The sequence below is a fragment of the Hipposideros armiger genome, unplaced genomic scaffold (assembly GCF_001890085.2).
Source record: "Hipposideros armiger isolate ML-2016 unplaced genomic scaffold, ASM189008v1 scaffold_270, whole genome shotgun sequence".
In the NCBI taxonomy this organism is placed as follows: Eukaryota; Metazoa; Chordata; class Mammalia; order Chiroptera; family Hipposideridae; genus Hipposideros; species Hipposideros armiger.
Genome location: NW_017731620.1, coordinates 484928 through 504188, shown reverse-complemented (window position 1 = coordinate 504188; position 19261 = coordinate 484928). Strand labels below are relative to the sequence as shown.

General features: G+C 36.8%; 1 protein-coding gene across 5 annotated transcripts in view; it reads left to right on the top strand.

Moving 5' to 3' along the window:
• Positions 1-19261, top strand: part of XRN1 (5'-3' exoribonuclease 1) — a 175859-nt gene that overhangs the window by 42959 nt on the left and 113639 nt on the right. For all 5 annotated transcript variants that reach the window (XM_019656937.1, XM_019656939.1, XM_019656938.1 and 2 more), the window contains exons 16-19: positions 12424-12593; positions 14109-14229; positions 14326-14424; positions 17933-18036. In XM_019656937.1, coding sequence (XP_019512482.1) covers positions 12424-12593; positions 14109-14229; positions 14326-14424; positions 17933-18036 — 494 coding nt within the window. The remainder of the gene's footprint in view (positions 1-12423; positions 12594-14108; positions 14230-14325; positions 14425-17932; positions 18037-19261) is intronic.

The following is a 19261-nucleotide window of genomic DNA, read 5'->3' as shown; positions in this document are numbered from 1 at the left end:
TGGATGGTGAACATACAATGCAATATATAGATTTATAGAATTGTACACTTGAAACCTATATAATTTTAATAGCTGGTGTCACCCCTATAAATTTAACAAAAAATATTTTTTAATGAAATAAAAAAAAGTAACCCTTTGTTGAAATTAAAATGGAAATTTGAAAATATTTGAACTAAATGATAATGAAAACATAATCTGTATGATAAAACTAAAGGAGGGCTTAAAGGGAAATTTAGGTTCCAAGTGCTTATACTAAACAAGAAAAACTTTTAAAATAAGTTATGTAAGCTACCTACCATCAGAAACTAGAAAAATGAGTAAATTAATCCCACACGAAGCAGAATGAAGGACATAAAGATCAGAGCAGAAATCCATGGAAAATGAATGAACAATAGAGAAAAATTGAGACTGAAAGTTGGTTCTTTGAAAAGATTAATAAAATTGATAAATCCTAGCTATAGTGATCAAGAAAGGGGATTGGGAGGTAGGAGGGAGGGAGGGAAAAACACATAAATTGCCAATATTAGGAATGAAAGAGGAGACAGCCTATATGTACTTCTGATATTAAAAAGATAATTAAGGAATATTGTAAACAATTTTATGCCAACAAATTCAACAACATAGATGAAATGAACACATTTTTTAAAAAGACACAATTAAGCAAAACTAACAGGAAAATCTGAATACTTTTTCTTTTTTTTTAGATTTTATTGGGGAAAGGAAACAATGTTGGGGAACTGGGGAAGGGGAACAGCCAAGTTGTTGTCCTTCGATCTTAGTTGTGGATGGCACAGCTACCTGGCCCATGTGGGAATCGAACCAATGACACTGTTGCTCAGAGCTCGCACTCTTAACCAACTGAGCCACTTGGCCAGCCCCATTCCTTCATCTTTTAAAGACATTTAGTTCATAGTTAAAAACTTTAGCACAGGGAATAGTCTAGGCTCAGGTGTCTTCACTTGTGAATTCTAGCAAACATTTAAGGAAGAAATAATACCAATTTTATACAAACTCAGAAAATAGTAGAGGGAGAATAACTTCTCAACATAGTTTATTAAGCCAGCATAATCCATATACTCAAACTAGACAAGGGTGATAATTCAAGAAAATTACCAATAGCCCTCCTAAAAAATAGATGCAAAACTTTAACAAAATAAAACCAGACAGGATCCAGTAATATTTTAGAAGGATAATACTTATGACCAAATGGGATTTATTTTAGAAATACACAGTTGTTTACACTGTTTAAATGTGATTTACCACATTATCAATATTTAACATCCAGTTTTAATAGAAATGTTCAACAAACAGAATAAGAGAAAACTTTCCCAACCAATAAAGGGCATCTAAAAATAAAACCTGCTAACAACATACTTAATAGTAAAAAAATTGAATGTTTTCTCTGTAAAATTAAGGATAGGACAAGGATGTGCTTTCTAAACACTTTTCTATCATGTTGTACTGGAAGTTCAGTGTATTAAGGCCAGGAAAAGAAATAAAGACATGCAGATTAGAGAGGAAGAAGTAAAATTGTCTTTATTTCCATGTAGCACTATCACATATGTAGGAAATTTTAAGGAATCTTCAAAAACAATACACTATAACCCATAAGTCAATTTAGCAAGGTCATAGAGTATAAAACCTGTACAAAATTCAATTGTATTTCTATATATTAGCAACAAACAATTAGAAAATACAAAATTTTTTAAATAAAAAGTTTTTAATCTCGGGCCGGCCGAGTGGTACGTTGGTTAGGAACTGGTTTGGGATGCCAGAGGGCCCCGGTTCGGATCCCACATATGAGGGCCAGTGACGCTGCCCTCCACAGCTAAGATGCTGAACAACAGCTCAACCTGGAGCTGGGTTGCCGTGAGTTGCTGGCAACAGCGTAGGCTGCAGCCGTTGCTGCAGTTGGTTGCCATGGGCTACCATGTGTAGCCAGCAGCCAGTTTGAGCGGCCCTCAAGCCACCATGAGCGGCCCTCAAGCCACCATGAGCGGCTGTCCAGAAGCCGGCAACTGATCTGCCTCGCCTGGGAAGAGCGCAAAGATGGTGCCAACTTGGGCCAGTGAAGCAGTGTCCTCCACAACTAGACTGAAGAACAAAAAGACAGCAACTTGTCTGTTCCCCTTCCCCCAATTCCCCAATAAAAATCTTTAAAAAAAAAAAAAGTTTTAATCTCAACAACGGCATTAAAAAATACAAAATGCACAGCTACAAATTTAACATATGCAAGCCCTCTACACTGAAGACTGTAAATAGTGCTGACATGTAGAAGCCTAAGTAAATGGAAGGCTATACCATGTTCAAGGAATAGAAGACTTAATATTGTTTAGATATAACTGCTCCCCAGTTGATCTTTGGATTCAATGTATCCCAGTGAATATTCCAGCACATTTTTGTGTAGAAATTGGAAATCTAATTCTAAAGTTTTTATGAAATTGCAGAGCATCTGGAATAATCAAAGCAATCTGTAAGAAGAACGGTGTTAGAGGACTTTAATTATCTGATTGCATGACTTAACCATACAGCTGTAGTAATCAAGGCAGTACGTTACTTGCATGGCAATAGAGAAACAATTCAGTGGAACAGAATAGAGTCTAAACATAGAACTATGCTTCTCCTGTTAATTCATTTTTAATTAAGCCACCAAAGCTATTCAATGAATAAAAAAAAACCAAAAACCTTTTCAACACTTGGTGCTGGAACAGCTCTCTATATATGTGGGAAAAATGAATCTTGATCCATACCATACACAAAACTTAATTCAAAATATATCGTAGCTCTAAATGTAGAAGCTACAGCTGTAAAATTTCTTGAAGGAGAAAATTTTAGTCAAGACCCAGAACACACTAAGATGAAAAAAGAAATTGAAAAAATAAATTTCATCAAAATAAAAAATTTGTTTTTCAAAAGATACTATTAAAACATGAATAGGTAAGCTACTCATTGGGAGAAAATATTTGCAAAACATTTATGTGCATGGGACTGGTATCCCTAAAACAACTCTTCAAATTTGATAGTAAGAAGACAACCCAATTTTATTTTTTTTCCTTTTTTTAAAAAAAAAAAATTGGAATTGGGGGAGGGGAACAGTGTTGGTGAATTGGGGGTTGAAGGGGAGCCAGCCAAGTTGTTGTTCTTCAATCTTAGCTGTGGAGGGCGGCAGTCGCCATCTGGCTGCCCGTTGCCTCTAAGCTCAAGGTGCTGTGTTAGTCTTAGTTGTGGGCGGACATAGTTCACCATCGAACAGGCAGTCTTGTTGTTAGGAGCATGTGCTCTCACCAGCTGTGCCATCCTGCCACCTGTTGGCAACTCAGCTCAGGCGCAGCATGACTGGCCCATGTGGGAATCGAACTGGCAGCCCTGTTGCTCAGAGCTTGCGCTCTTAATGTAACTCTTAACCAACTGAGCCACTTGGCCGGCCCCGACAACCCAATTTTTAAAGTGCACAAAATATTTGAAGGGCCATTTTACAAGCCAAGTACACAAATAGCCAGTAAGCACATGAAAAAGTGTTTAGCATCATTAGTAATCACGGAAATATAAATTAAGACCACAATGAGATAACACTGCACTATACTTTTAGTAGAATATAGAAAAATTAAGAGATTGTAACACAATACCAAATATTGGCAAGGATGGAGCAATTGGAATTTGTATACATTGATGATGGGAGTATAAAATAGTACAAGTAATTTGTGTAACTATCTGGCAGTTTCTCATAAAGTTAGGCATAAAGCTACCCTAGAACCCAGCAATTCCAATCGTAGGTATTTAACAAGAGGGGGAATGAAAAAAGAGTGTTCACAAAGTCTTGTACAGAGTATTCCTAGTAACTAAAAACTGGAAAAAACCAATACCCATTAATAGGACAGTGGGCAAACAAATTATGGTGAATCCAAACAAGAAAATGCTACTCAGCAGTAAAATTAGAATGGGCTGCTGATACATACAGCACCATGGAAAAACTCGAAAACATGCTGAGCAAAAGAAATGAAGCTACAGGGAGGATGTCACCTACAAGACAAGGAACACCTAAGGGCACCAGAAGCTGGGAAAGAAGCATGGAACTGATTCTCCCTCACAACCTCATAAGGAACCTGAGGGCACCTGGATTTCAGACTTCTAACCTCTAGAACTCTGAGACAATACATTTCTGTTAAGCAAAAAAAAAAAGGAGGAAGGGGCATGATGGATCTTTCTGAGATGACAAAATGTTCTATATCTTGGCTCACTTGGGTGTATGCAGTTGTCAGAATTCACCAAACTGGGGACTTTGGGTCTGTATTTCACTGAATATAAATTACGCCTCAATAAAATAACCAACCTCTTAAAAAAACAAACAAACAAGAAAACTACAGTGTTATGGAGTGGCGGATAAAAATGTTTATTCGCATCTTATTAATTGTTAATCAAGGATGTTTGTTATATGTGAAAAGACACTTGCCAGCCACCAGACAGAGGATTACGTTGTGAGATAGGCATTATATCTTACATGTATGCAAATTTAGTTTCAGGTAGACAGTTACTACTGTTCATCTAATTATCACTTTTGTTCATTGTGATTGAATTTTAACTTAGCTTTGGGCATCTCAGTGGAATTTTAAATGTTTTCAACAAGGTTGCATTATGATATACCACTGAAAAAGCCTTGTAACCAGCAGAATTACCACATTCTTGTATACCAGGGGTGCCAAAAAAATGAAAAATGTATACAAGTGGACACTTCAATCAGCATTGCTCAAGCAGTAGTTTGCCGTAATCAGAAGTGTCTGGACACTGATGGGAACAACTTTGAGCACTGCTTGTAATTACAGAAGTCAAAGGTGACTTGTACTCATCTTTTGATATTGGTATATATTGAGTATTACAATTTTAATACAGTTTTCCTTTCTTAAAATATGTATACATTTTTTTTGCACCCTCTGTATTTTGGAAGCAAAAGCTCAAAACTTAACACAAGAGGATACCTGAAAGTAAGTATGTAAAATGTGAAAAGAAAAATTCTTGTTACAGTATAATCAGTGAAAATAATGGTGGTGGCAATTACCAAATTGGTAATTGATAGAATTTTCAGAACTGACCGAGAGAACCTTTGTGTGCCTCAGGGAGGATAATTCCAGACTGTGGTGCTAGGAACAGGAAGTTTACCTGCAGGTTGGAGCTGCTTGGCTCATGTGTGAGCGCTTGTTGTCTCCCTTCCCTTCCCCTTCTCCCCCTCCCTCTTTCCCCCCTCTCCTTTCCTCTCCTCCTCTTCCCTCCCTCCCTCCCCTTCACTTATGTTCCTTTCTATCAGAATGTTCCAGCTGATTTGTGTATGTGTGCAGGGGGGATTGGAAGGAGTGGGAGGTAGGTGTGGTTTGAAGCCATTTTATTTGCTCACAATTCTGGGTCAACACTTTGAGGTGGGCTCAGCCAGGTGTCTCTTGCTGATCACACCGTGAGGTCAGTTAAACATTTTCGTCATCTTGGGGCTGAAGTGGAGCTGCTTGTCTGAGATAGCCTCCCTCCTAGGATTAGTGGTTGGTGTTAGTTGTGAGCAGAGGCCTTGTGTGATCCCACCCTCAAGGAGCCTAACCCAGGTTTATTCTCAAGTGGTCTTGGGTTCCAGGAAGGCAAGAACAGAAGCTACAAGACCTCTTGAGCTTTGGAATTTGTATAGTATCACTTGCACTACATTGTTTTGAATAAAGTTATAAGACCAACTCAGATTTAAGGAGTGGGAAAATCGACTCCACCTTCTCACATTTAAAGGAGCTTACATGTGAGTATAGGAGGAATTACTGTGGCCATCTTTGCAAACCATCTTCTACAGTGTGCCCTTTGACCAAAATATTGGGTTGTTGGAAAAGTCATGGCATGTTTGCAACAGATGGCACTAGTTCATTTTTGGAAGTACTAGAGTCATTCTCATCTATGTTATTACTATATCATTTGAACGCTGACAGCTTTAGCTTCATTCTAAAAGAAAAATTGAGCGATGTGGTTGAGTTTTCGAGATTTTATAAGTTGAAGATGGAAGACCAAACTGTGCATTTTTGCCATATTTTACTGTTTTACTTCCATAAAGGGAAGAACGCGTGTCAGTTTGTGAAAAGTTGCATAAAGTTTACAGTGACAGTGCTCTACAAGAACGTCTGTACCAACGATGGATGGTTACGAAATTTCGTGCGGCTGATTTTGTTCTCAATGACACTCTTCAGTCAGGGAGGCTCACCGAGGTTGATGATGACAAAATTAAAGGCATTGATCGAGTCAAACCCACATTACATGACACGAGAGATTGCAGAAACATTGAACATCCATCATTAAAGCATTCACAACCACCTGAAGAAGCCTGGATACGTAAGCAAGCTCGATATTTGGGTTCCGTATGAACTCAAAGAAGTTCATTTGACAGCGCGTATAAACATCTGCAATATACTCATTAAATGTGAGGAAAACTATCCTTTTTTGAAGCGACTGATAACTGGTGATGAGAATTGGATTGTTTACAACAATGTGGTTTGCAAACAGTCTTGGTCCCAACGTGATGATTTGCCTCAAACGACATCGAAAGCAGACTTTCATCAGAGAAAGCTTATGCTCTCAGAGTGGTGGGATTTCAAAGGTGTCGTGTTTTTTGAGTTCCTACCAAGGAACCAAACAATCAGTTCGAATGTGTACTGTCTGCAGTTGGACAGTTTGAACAAATCCATCATCCAGAAACATCCAGAGCTTGTTAACTGTAAAGGAGTTGTGTTCCATCACAACAACGCGAGACCACACACAAATTTGATCACCCGTCAAAAATTATTGGAGCTTGGATGGGATGTGTTGCCATGCCCACCATACTTACCTGACCTTGCGCTGTCAGACTTCCACTTGTTTCGCTCTCTTCAAAACTCCTTGCGTGGTATAACGTTCAGTTCAGGTGAGGCTGTAAATCAGCACCTTGTTCAGTTTTTTGCCGATAAAGACAGGTCCTTCTATGCACGAGGAATTATGAAGCTCACTGAAAGATGGCAAAAGGTTATCGAACAAAACGGGCAATATATCATTGATTGATTTTTGTTCTTTTTTTTTAAAGATTTTTATTGGGGAATTGGGGGGATGGGAACAGTGCTGGGGAATTGGGGGAAGGGGAACAGACAAGTTGCTGTCGTTTTGTTCTTCAGTCTAGTTGTGGAGGACACTGCTTCACTGGCCCAAGTTGGCACCATCATTGCGCTCTTCCCGGGTGAGGCAGATTAGTCGCTGGCCTCTGGACAGCCGCTCACTGCGGCTGCTGGCCGCTCACACTGGCTGCTGGCTACATACGGCAGCCCATGGCAACCCACTGCCACAGGGGCCGCAGCCTACACCGTCGCTGATGACTCACGGCAGCCCAGCTCCAGGTTGAGCCATTGTTCAGCATCTCAGCTGTGGAGGGCAGTGTCACTGGCCCTCATATATGGGATCCGAAAAGGGGCCCTCTGGCATCCCAAGCCAGTTCCCAACCATCGCGCCACTCGGCCAGCCCGATTTTTGTTCTTTATATAAATAAATGACCTTTGAAAAACATAGGCAAAATACGTCGTGACTTTTCTGACAACCCAATAATTCATATCCCATCCAAATACAAAAAACACCGATTTCCCACCAAAGTCTCGTATCATTACACAGGAGACTCAGAGTCCAGAATTGCATCTCTAAATCAGGTCTGAATGTGGAGGAAGCTCTTCCAGTGCATCACCTCAGGGACAGCTCCCTTGATTCAGAGACCTGTGGATTTAAAAGCATGTTGTCGGCCCCCTCCAACATTCCCAGTTTTGTAATGGAGAGACAAGGACAGGAAGACCACAATAAGTCATCAAAAGGGGCAGGAAAAAGAGGCACGTGACAGTCACCAGTGCCTAACATTTCTGAAATCCAGCTAAGTAACGAACAGCCAAGTTCCTCTTCTCTGGGCCAGAGATTATTCCTTGATTAGGGCCTAAATCTGGTCTCTGGGAGTGGCTGTATTCTCAGGGCGCCCCAACTCAGGGTTCTTGATGCTACCCTCCAAGGTGTTGGGAAGAGAGGAAAACAGGGTTAGTTAGAAAGACACGCTGGCCTACAGTGCTGTCTCAACAAAGCCTTCAGCTGACCCCATGAGTCACTCTGAAGCTGGAACGGCCCCTAAGAATTCTAAGTTGCTGTAGAGGGCCTAAGACTTTACACTCTCATCTCTCAGTCTTGGATGCAGGCTTTAGAAAGGGTGCATGACCTTGTGTGAGATGACTTTTCATATAAGGATACTTTCTAGAGAAGGCTGACAGCTAACATTGCCAGCATCTGGGCATATAATTCCTTTAGCACTCATGGGAGACCACAGGAGCCCATCACAACATTGTTACATCGCTGTGCCTCAGTATGATGCTGCCTGTCCTAACAACACTCAAGTGTTCAAGGTTATGGGAATGAGATGCTATGCATACACTTATGGGCCTAGAGACACCTTTATTTTTTAATGTGAAGGGGATTAGACTCAAACTTTGTGATATTGGTGAAGAAAATAGGACATAGTAAGTAAATACCACTCCCATTAAAAAATAATTATGAAAATTCAATTTAGTGTTTATTTCCTGAAAGATTGTTACTAATTTTATTGTATACCTTACAATCAATGGTATCTTAGAATCAAGAAATTATGGTACAGTGTTATCTGTTATACTCCATGATCTTTTCCAGATTTTGCTACTTCCTGCCTTTCTACAACCTTTACTGTAAATGCTTTGAAAGTGACATAGATGATTATTAAAATAAAAGCCTAGGAGGCCACTCTGAAAAACAGTTCAACAGTTTCTTTTAAGGTTAAATATAGATTTATAATACTATCCAACCCAGCAATTACATTCCTGCAGTGTGATTTTTAAAATTTATCCTAGAGAAATGAAAAAACATGTCCACACAAAACCTGCATATGCATGTTCAGAGCTACTTATTTGTAATAACCCCAAACTAGAAAAAATTCAAATGTTCTTCAGTGCGTGAGAGGACAAACAAACTATTGGATTGCCGGAAAAGTCATGACGCATTTTTGCAACGAAAAACAGAAAAATATATCATGACCTTTCTGACAACCCAATAGTACATCCATATGAGGGAATACTACTCAGCGGTAACTATTGATCTAAACAACTTGCATGAAAAAAGTTTACTTGAGTGAAAAAAATCTCAGAAGATTATGTATTATGGGATTCCATTTATATGATACTCTTGAAATGACAAAATTATTGTAATGTAAAACACATTAGTGGTTGCTAGGAGTTTGGATTGGGGATAGGATGTGATTATAAAGGAATAGCACAAGGGATTATAAAAGGATAACATCATGGTGTAACAGTTCTGTATTCCGCTTTTAGTGGTGGTTACATTAATCTATATATACAAAGTCTGACAAGTTCGTAAACTTGTTGCAGTGATGTTGCTAACCTTTTTTGATATCAAAGGGATTATTTATTATGAATGTGTACCAACTGGACAAACAGTTAACCAAGTTTATTACTTGGAAGTGCTGAAAAGGCTGCGTGAAAATGGTAGATGACCTGAACTTTTCTCCAATTCCTGGCTCTTGCATCATAAGAATGCATCAGCTCACATGGCACTGTCTGTGAAGGATTTTTTAGCCAGTAAACAAATAACTGTATTGGAACACCCTCCCTACTCACCTGATCTGGTCCCCAATGACTTTCTTTACCCGAAGATAAAGGAAATATTGAAAGGAAGACATTTTGATGGCATTCAGGACATTAAGGGTAATACAATGACAGCTCTGATGGCCATTCCAGAAAAAGAGTTCCAAAATTGCTTTGAAGGGTGGACTAGGCACTGGCTTCAGTACATTATCTTTTCATGGGGAGTACTTCGAAGGTGACCATAGTGATATTTAGTAATGAGGTATGTAGCACTTTTTCTAGGACGAGTTCACGAACTTATTGTCTGACTTCGTATGATAAAATTTCCACAGTACACACATACAAAAAAATCACATATAAAAACTAGTGAAATCTAAATAGCATCATACCAATGTTGAACCCCTGGTTTTGCTAATGTACTGTGGCCATGTGTAAGATTGTGTAAGACCGTGTAAGACATGTAGGACTGTGTAAGATGTGTAAGACTGTGAGATGTGTAATATTTTATAACATGTATAAGACTGTATGAGATACTTAAGACTGTGTGAGATGTGTAAGGTTGTGAGAGATATGTAAGATTGTGTAAGATGTGTAAGTACGTAAGATTGTGTACGATGCATAAGATATTGTCATTGGGAAAGCTGGGTGAGAGGTCCGTGGGAATGCGCTGTTAAGAATTATGCAGTTTGTGACCCTGTGTGTTTTTTGCACTGTACACAATGCTGTGTTAAAAGTACTGATGTATTTAGCTATTCTGTTTGTTTATGCATTCTTACATGTGAAAATTTTTATTTTTATAATTAGATTCCCAAAAGTGGGTTTCTTGGTCAATGGGAATATTACAGATTCTTTCTCAAGAAGACTGGTCTAGTTCACATCAGCGATATTTAGCACTCACTTTGGCTTCTCCAGTCCTGGGAATATTGTTTCGTTTAATTCTGGCCAATCCATTGATAATCATTATGATTATTCAAATTTGTTTTTGCCTGACTCCCAATTTGAGTATATTTTTATGTGTGTTTGCCCTTTGCTTGTTCTATGTTGCATTTTGCATGTTCCTTGTTTATATCTTTTCCCTCATTTTCTTTTTTTGATTTTTAGCAACTCTTTGTGTATTAGGAAAATTCTTTTCCAATGTGGCATTTGTCTCTTGTTTGTAACATCTCTGTCACATAAATTTTGTTGTACTTAAAAATGGCTTTTCCCTTAAGGCTGTTAGGTTTTTTCCTGTCTTACTTAAATAAGAGTTTATTACTCCAAATTATTGATGCTGTCCTAGATTTGCTTCAGATACTTTTATTGTTTTATGACCCTAATACTTGTTTTTTATATGGTATGAAGTTGGGAAGTGTATGTGCTTTTTTCCCCCAGCTAGATAGCTAGCTATGACAATAGCATTATTTAAATACCTGAATACTATGTTTTTGACCTAGATTTGGACTTGTTTTTGAACTCTTTATTCTGTTCTTCTGTGAGGCGACCCAAGCGCCAAACCAGCGCTCCTGACTCGTCAGCCAGGAGCGCACCTGGGAGGATTGGGTGGGAGACAAAGAAAGAAAAAGACAGAGACAAAAGCTGGGAACAGGAGGGACTAATGGCAGACTGAGACCTTGTTTATTGGATATACATTGGTTATATAGGAAACAGTTTTTCTTATCAGGGAGCAGTTCCCTTATCAGCAGGGGATTTGGGGACCTTGAGGGAGTAGTTCCCTCCTATCAGGGAACAGTTCCTTTGGAAGCAATCTTTCCGATGTGGAACAGAACAAAGTATAACAAGTAGAAACTGTTAACAGGATGGAACAAAGTATACCAAGTAGAAACTGTTAACAGGATGACTATCCACTCTGTAACTTCTAAGGTTGTCTGTGACATTAGCTGCTCTTCCTCCGGAGCACAGTGGAGATGAGTCAGCAACCTTCCCACCCTGCTCCCCAACGCCTAAGAGACTATCAGCTTGCTAGCTGTCAGGCTTAACCGTTACTGTAGTTCTGGTCTGTAATTTTTAAGCTGCTTTTGAGCTGCTCACCCTAACATGGAGGCCTGTAGCTTGCCAGCTTACAACCTCAGTGTCCCTGGCTGATCCCAGCTGGCTCCCCACACTTCTGGACTGTTGGTATGTTGTGGTGTCAATACTAAAATGTTTTGGTTACAGTAGCTTTATAAAAAAATGATAGGATCTGCTAAGACAAGTCCCCAGTTACTTTTGCAATTTACACCTTCCATACGAACACTCAAATCATTTGGTCCTTTAAGAATATATTAAACCATTGCAATTCTGATTGGAATAATGTTAAAAGTAAGATAATTTGGAAAGATGAACATTTCTATACCATTGCAGAATTTGTAAGGTAAGAGATTAATGCATAGTGAATTATGATAAATTATAATAATTATGATAAACACATTTAAAATTCTATTCTCTGCTGTTCTTATCCACACTTTAGTGACTACTGTTGGTGTAATAGGTTCAGAGGAATTTTCAGTGGCAAGCAATATTCTAGCAATATTCAAATTCTTTGAAACAATGAATAATAGTATATCAGTTTTTCATGTAATAAAATGGAAAAGAGTTCCATTAGTTAAGATTTTTGTTTTTCAAGAACATAATTCTGTATACTGAGGGAAAGGATTTATTGTATTGGGTTGTCAGAAAAGTCATGACACATTTTTGCAATGAAAAACATAGAAAAAATACATCATGACTTTTCCTACAACCCAATATATGTTGAAATTACAGAATTTTTATAATTTTAACCCCGCTCTTCAATCTTTACATTCAGAAGCTATTGTTGGAAGCCATGGAAGCATGTAACCACGCCCTCAAAAAAGAAGAAAGGAAAAGAAACCAACACAGTGAGTGCTTGATGTGCTGGTATGATAGAGACACAGAGTTCACCTACCCCTCTCCATGGCCAGAAAAGTTCCCTGCCATAGGACGGTGTTGCACAAGGTAATGTTATTTGGTAATTTTTCAACAACAACAAAGAGTACCCCGCCCCCCCCCCAAAAAAAAAAAGAAAGAAAAAGCTTTTGAATATCTATTTAGAGAATTCACAAATACTTTATGGCAGTTATAGTCAACATAATGAGTTACATCCTACTTGCCAAAGACCATAACCTCGCTTTCACAATTGTATCTCTAGTTCTCTGCTTTGGTCAGATTTTGCCTGTCTCTTTCCATCTTCTGCTAAAGTTGTGTTTTTATTTTTGCTCTTTAATGCATATCTGTATTATCCCTCAAAAATTTGCGTGACTTTTTATTTCCATTTCCAATGTCTGCTCCCGGCATTATTTGACATTCTATAACTGCCTCTTACATTCCTCAGCCATCCAACTAGAAAGAAGAAAAAAACGAATGAAAGAGCTTCTCTATTTTCTTGCCTTAAACCCATTTCTTCTTTGTCTTGCTCATTAAAATGCCTTCCTTGTTTTTCTCTTCTCTCATCTTCCCTGCAAATAATCTATTCAGGTGACAATTGAGTTTCAGATGAAGTAAACATCTCTGTTATTATTTTGCCTTATTTAAAGCAAAGTAAAAGATAAAATAGACATTATAAAATGTTTATTTTCCATTCTGGGTTTTGGAACATGGAGGATATGGCAATTTATTTATTTATTTATTTATTTATTTATTTATTATTTTTTAATTAACTTTTTTTTAATTGGGGAATTGGGGGAGGGGAACAGTGTTGGGTAATTGGAGAGGGGGACCAGCCAACTTGTTGTTCTTCAGTCTTAGTTGTGGAGGGCACTAGTCACCATCTGGCTGCCCATTGGCAGCTCGTGGCCTCTAAGCTCAAGGTGCTGTGTTACAGTCTTAGTTGTGGGTGGGCGTAGCCACCATCCCATGCGGGAGTTTGAACCAACAGCCTTGTTGTTAAGAGTGCTCGCTGTATCCACTGAGCCATCTAGGCAGCAGCTCAGCTCAAGGTGCCGAGTTCAGTCTTAGTTGCGGGTGGGCATAGCCCACCATCGAACAGGCAGTCTTGTTTTTAGAAGCACATGCTCTCACCAGCTGAGCCATCCTGTCACCTGTTGGCAGCTCAGCAGTAGCTGAGCTGAGGCGCAGCATCACTGGCCTATTTGGGAATTGAACCTGCAGCCCCGTTGCCCAGAGCTCGCCCTGTTAACCAACTGAGTCACTTGGCTGACCCCTATATGGCTATTTATAATACGTATATTTTATGTGTTCCTTTATTTTTAAAATTAATTATGTATGTATTTGTTTATTTGTGCATTTTTAATAAATAAGGAATACTTCCATTCAGTAACCTGCAGGCATGGTTGTGTCTGGACCAATAGCAACAGAGAATCTGGTTATATTTTCTTTGTCTTTAAGGATGAATTGTCACTGTCTTGTTTAGAAGCAAAGATGACTCTTGCAAAATATTCAAAGGAATGCTGAAAAACTGTGATTGCTTCTAATGTGTAAATTTTAAATTAAATACCTTGATTTATTTTTTAGGTATCAAATAATATCATTAGATGCTTGGCGTGTAGACATAAGCAAGAACAAGATAACCAGGGTTGACCAGAAGGCATTATATTTCTGTGGATTTCCTACTCTGAAACACATCAAGCACAAAGTCAGTGGCTGTTTAGTTCAGAATTTTTTTACTTTATTGAATGTGAAGTGATTACGGAGAAAGAATTAAAGCTAAATTCTCTGAATTCTTTTAAAGTTTTTTTTGAAGAAAAGTGGGGTTCAAGTATTCCAGCAAAGCAGTCGTGGAGAAAACATGATGTTGGAAATCTTAGTGAATACAGAATCAGATGAACTTGTAAGTATTTTCTTTATTATATATTTATTAGGTGCTTATTTTGCACAAAACCGCCCTAGCTGCAACCTGTTTACCAAAGAGATTTAACATTTAACTCCATAAGTTCACAGTAAATAAGGATGCAGTAAAGAAACATTTACACAAATTAAAGGACATGTATAATTGTGACATAATGAGCAAAAAATGCTCCAGGAATTTTGAAAAGGAAATGAACTGTGTAAGCAAAGTACAGACCTATAGAAGAGAATAGGCTTGAACTGGGTGCCAAAAAAATAGAGTGTCACAAAGAGGAGGAAAGGCAGGGAAACGTATTCTAATTTAAAGGAATAACATGAGCGGCAGTTATGGTAAAAAATAAATGTGATACATTATCTTACTCTTTTTAACCTTTTTGTATGTCTGAAATTTTTCTTAATACTTTTTTTTTTGGAATAATGTGATTTATTTCAGAAAGAAATCTGACTCAAGCAGAGGATTGGTATTGGGAAATAGTGGGAGATAAGGTTGAAAAGAATAGAGAGATTATGGAGGATCTTCCATACCAAGCTAAGGAATTTGGCCTTTTTTTCCATGACTTATTCTGAAGCCTATATTTTCATAAAGACTAATTTGGTGGCGATATAATGGACTAATTGCATAAAAGAGAAATGGAAGAAAATGGAAATGCCTGCAAGTCCAGCGGTTGTGGTTGTAGAAGCGTTAGGTAATAAGGGAATAAACCAGAAGTGGTAATAGATCTGGATGACCCAGACTAAACATAATTGACATTTCATCAGTTGTTCAAATCTAGATGAAAAGAGGAAGAAAATATTAAATATGACTCTCAGGTGTCCCAGCTAATTAACTAGAACGTAATTGCCATTTCCTGGAATAAAGAAGTTAAAATGGGAGAGTCCCCGATTTGAGGGGATTCATGATAAATAATGATGGAATTTTAAAATTGTGCTAGATTTTTAACTGGCACTGCCCTGCCAGTTTTTCTCAACAAGGGTTACACAGAGGTGTAGGCCCTAGTGCCCTACGTCACCCATTTGTATATAATGGATTAACTTACTTCTATACTTTTAAATGGTACTTCTTATGTACCAGCCTTGGGAAGATTAAGAAAGTAGTCAAAATGTTTTTAGTGTTCTGTGATTTAGATGGAAAACCTCAGTTGAAATAGGCTGCTTATATTGTAATTTAATATCTGGAGCTAGAGCTGAGAAAGAAATAGGTATATACAAGTCATCAGCAAAGAGGTGATGGCTGAGACCTCGGGGCTCATTTACCTGAAGAAAGAACTCTGAAGTTCAAGGTCTTAGTATGAAGAAATAAATACCCACAGTTATAAAGGGTGGGAAAGGAATAGTAAAGTGGCATAGTGTTCAGAGAGGTGAGAGAGAATGATTCCCAACTTCAGTAGTATCACAGAAGCATGGAGTAGTTCAAGAGCAGAAATGGAAAGTCTGTGGATTTGTCCGTTAGGCTGCCATCAGTGTTGGCCTTTGCAAAGTCCATTCCAATAGGTTGGTGGAGGCTGACGTCTGGGAGGATTAGTCTGGGAGTATGTGGATGGAAAGTGGCAGTAGCAGATATTAATTCACTGGTTAAGAAATTTATCATTTAAAAGAAGGCTGGAAACAAAACTGTAGGTGAAGAGGCAGCTTATCAAACAAAATGTCTACCGAGGACGAGAGGTAGGGCTGCTGAAAAAGGTGGTCTTAAAGGCACTGCAGAGGAAAGGGAGGTTTATGATAACAAGACCCCATGTGATGTAATGAGGGGTTTCATCTAGGGCTTAAATGAAATGATTCATCTGGAAAGAAGAGCAACTTTTCCTTCAAAACCTAAAGGAAAGACTGCGAGAATGAAATTAGAAATAGATGTATAGATAAAAGGGAAAGGAATAATTAATAAGGCTAGTTCTAATATTGAAACTTGTTTTATTTATCAGAATAGTCGTTGTTTGGTTTTGTATGTTTGCATTAATAAATGTATAAATATAATAAATAAAATTAAAAGTTACCCCCTAAAAGTCTAAAAATGATCACCTCTAATTGTTAAAGAAATATTTGCTAATAATGATAAAACATAATAAACACAAAAAAAGTGAATGAAACTTTGTATGTAAACTTCATTTTCTACCACAAAGTTGTTGTCTTACTGATAGTAATAAGAATAATATTTCCTTTTAAAACTATAATTTTACTTAAATATTATTTCATACAGAATGTTTCTACAGCATTTTATAGTTTACAAAAGCTTTTGTGTATGTTATTTTATTTTATTCTCAAACATTGTGAGGTAGATGTTATTCCTTATTCTCATAAAAGAAAACTGAGACTCAATGGGATTAAATATTTGCCTAAGATTCTATAGCTAAAAAGAGTAGAACCCAAACTTGGACCCATTATTCCTAACTTAAAGGCTAGTGTTCCTGTATCATTGTAGCAACCACAAAGTGAAAAGAAATCAAGATTTCTTAGATTCTGTTTTACATTATCTGACTATTTGATATTAAACAATAAATAATAATAGCCCTTTTCTAGTTATTTCTGCTGTTCTTTTTTTGTCAATTTCCATAAGAAAAATAAGCAAAATAATCATGAAAATAATGGAACCATAGAGTTTTACAACTGGATGGAATTCTGTAAAACAACTAATCCAACTCATTAATTTTACAAATTAAAAAACTTAAATGGAGATTGAGACAGGGACATTCCACTCAGCTAGTTGGCAGCAGAACTAAGAACTTACGTACGTTTTTGGCTAAACATTGTTTCTGCTAATGTTGGCTGTTATGGATGGTGATACATAATAGGTCAGTGCTCTTCTGTTTGATTTTATTGAAACTTATTTTCTTACCAAGTAATTTCATTCAGAATTAAAATCAGTGGGCTACTCTTTACTAATAATTGCCAGTGCTGTTAACAAAATGAGGAAACAAGCCTCCTAGTGTCATGATGTTTATACTGCAAAAAAGCAATTTAAGTTGGCTATACTGCCTCTCTAATAAAAAGAAGTTGGCAGAGAGGAAGGTAAACTTGGGCAACTTTCACAGATTTGTACTAAATTAAAGGGTAAAGAAAGACATATAAGTAAAGCAACTGAAAAATATTTTTTTCAAAAAGGAAAGGAAAAATATTAAAACTCTAAAAAAAAGAAAAAAGAAAAGAAATCCTAGAAAATACAGTAGAAAGAAAAAGAGAAGTTAGCAATTAGGGTACAAGTTAGAGAAGAGAAATTAAGAAAGCACACTGAACTTGAGTGGGTGGAATGATTAAGTTGGAGTAAAGTTGAGAAGAACAGCAAAACCAAGAACTATAGGGAATAAGGTATTAAAGGGAATAATTGGTTCAAGTGAGCAAATGATGTATCTGTTTTAATTACTAATGTGGGTTTTTTTTATAGATTTTAAATATATAGTTATAAGCACAAGCCAGTTTTCAATTATTTAATTTTGCCTCGAAAATTTTCTCTTGGACCTACCTGAAACATGAATGAACTTGTCTGCTTTTGCTTTAAGAGTATAGAAACTGTAGCTTCATCAGTGCTTGGAAAGTCTATCTTTGTTAATTGGCCTCATCTTGAAGAAGCTAGAGTTGTTGGTGTATCAGATGGAGAAACCAAGTAAGGTTTGATTTATCATTTTTAAAAATTTATATTTGCTTTGCTACTTGATGGCTTTTATTGATACATTTTTAACTGATATAATTATTATAAAAATATTTATACTCTATAGTGAAAATGAAAGTCCTCCTATCATACCAGTTGAAGTTCAACCACTATTGACAGTTTATTGTATATATCCTTTGAGATATTTTAGATGCATATATTTTTTTCCCTTTTGCTTCTTTTCATTTTAATAGCTTAGAAATTCTATATCCTAATTCTTTTCTACCAGTTATCATTATATTATTTAGCAGACATTTCTCTTAATGATAAGAATAAATAGCATATATATTACCTTTACCATGCCCTTCCCAGACTTCATTTAAATAATAAATTAAATTTTTAAAACATCTTTTTTAAAAATAATTTTTAAACATTTCATTCAAGTTCATAATTTATCAGTGATTATTTAAACAAGTTATTCTTTGTCATCTTTTATCTTTATTTCATGTAAACTTGGTCAGATTTCTTGTTCTTTTGTCATTTTCACGTGTCTAGAATTTTCAAAAGTAGTTTTTTTCAGAGAAAATGAGGGGATGTTATGTTTTCTGAGTTATTATATGTCCAAAAGACCTTTTTTTGTTTTCCTCACACATGTTTGGAATTTTTGAGGCCCAATTATTTTTCCTCAGATATCTGCAAACCTATTGTTTTTTAAATTATATAATATTTTGCAATATTAAGAGACAAACAAATTGGTGTTATTTTACTGGAGAATTTGTAAATTATTTTATTAAAAATTATTTTAAAAGGTAAAATTCTTCCTTTTTTATTATATTGACCAACAATTTATTATATTGACCAGCACTTAAAGTAACATATTCTTTTGCTCACTATTCATATTTTCAGTTTTCAAATGCACACAGGAAAGTCTTTAAGCATTTTTTTTTTCAGGTTACTTTAGATTTTGTTTTTTTATTAAATGTATTGGGGTGACATTGGTTAGTAAAATTATATAGGTTTCAAGTGTATAATACATCATCTATAATACATCATCTATTGGGTCGTTGGGAAAGTCATGATGCATTTTTGCATTGAAAAACATAGAAAAATACGTCATGACTTTCCCAGCAACCCAATATATATCACTTTGTGTGATCACCACCCTGAGTCAGTTCTCCTTCCATCACCATATATTTGCAGGGGGTCAAATATCAGCAAATATATCTTAATTGTGTTCTGT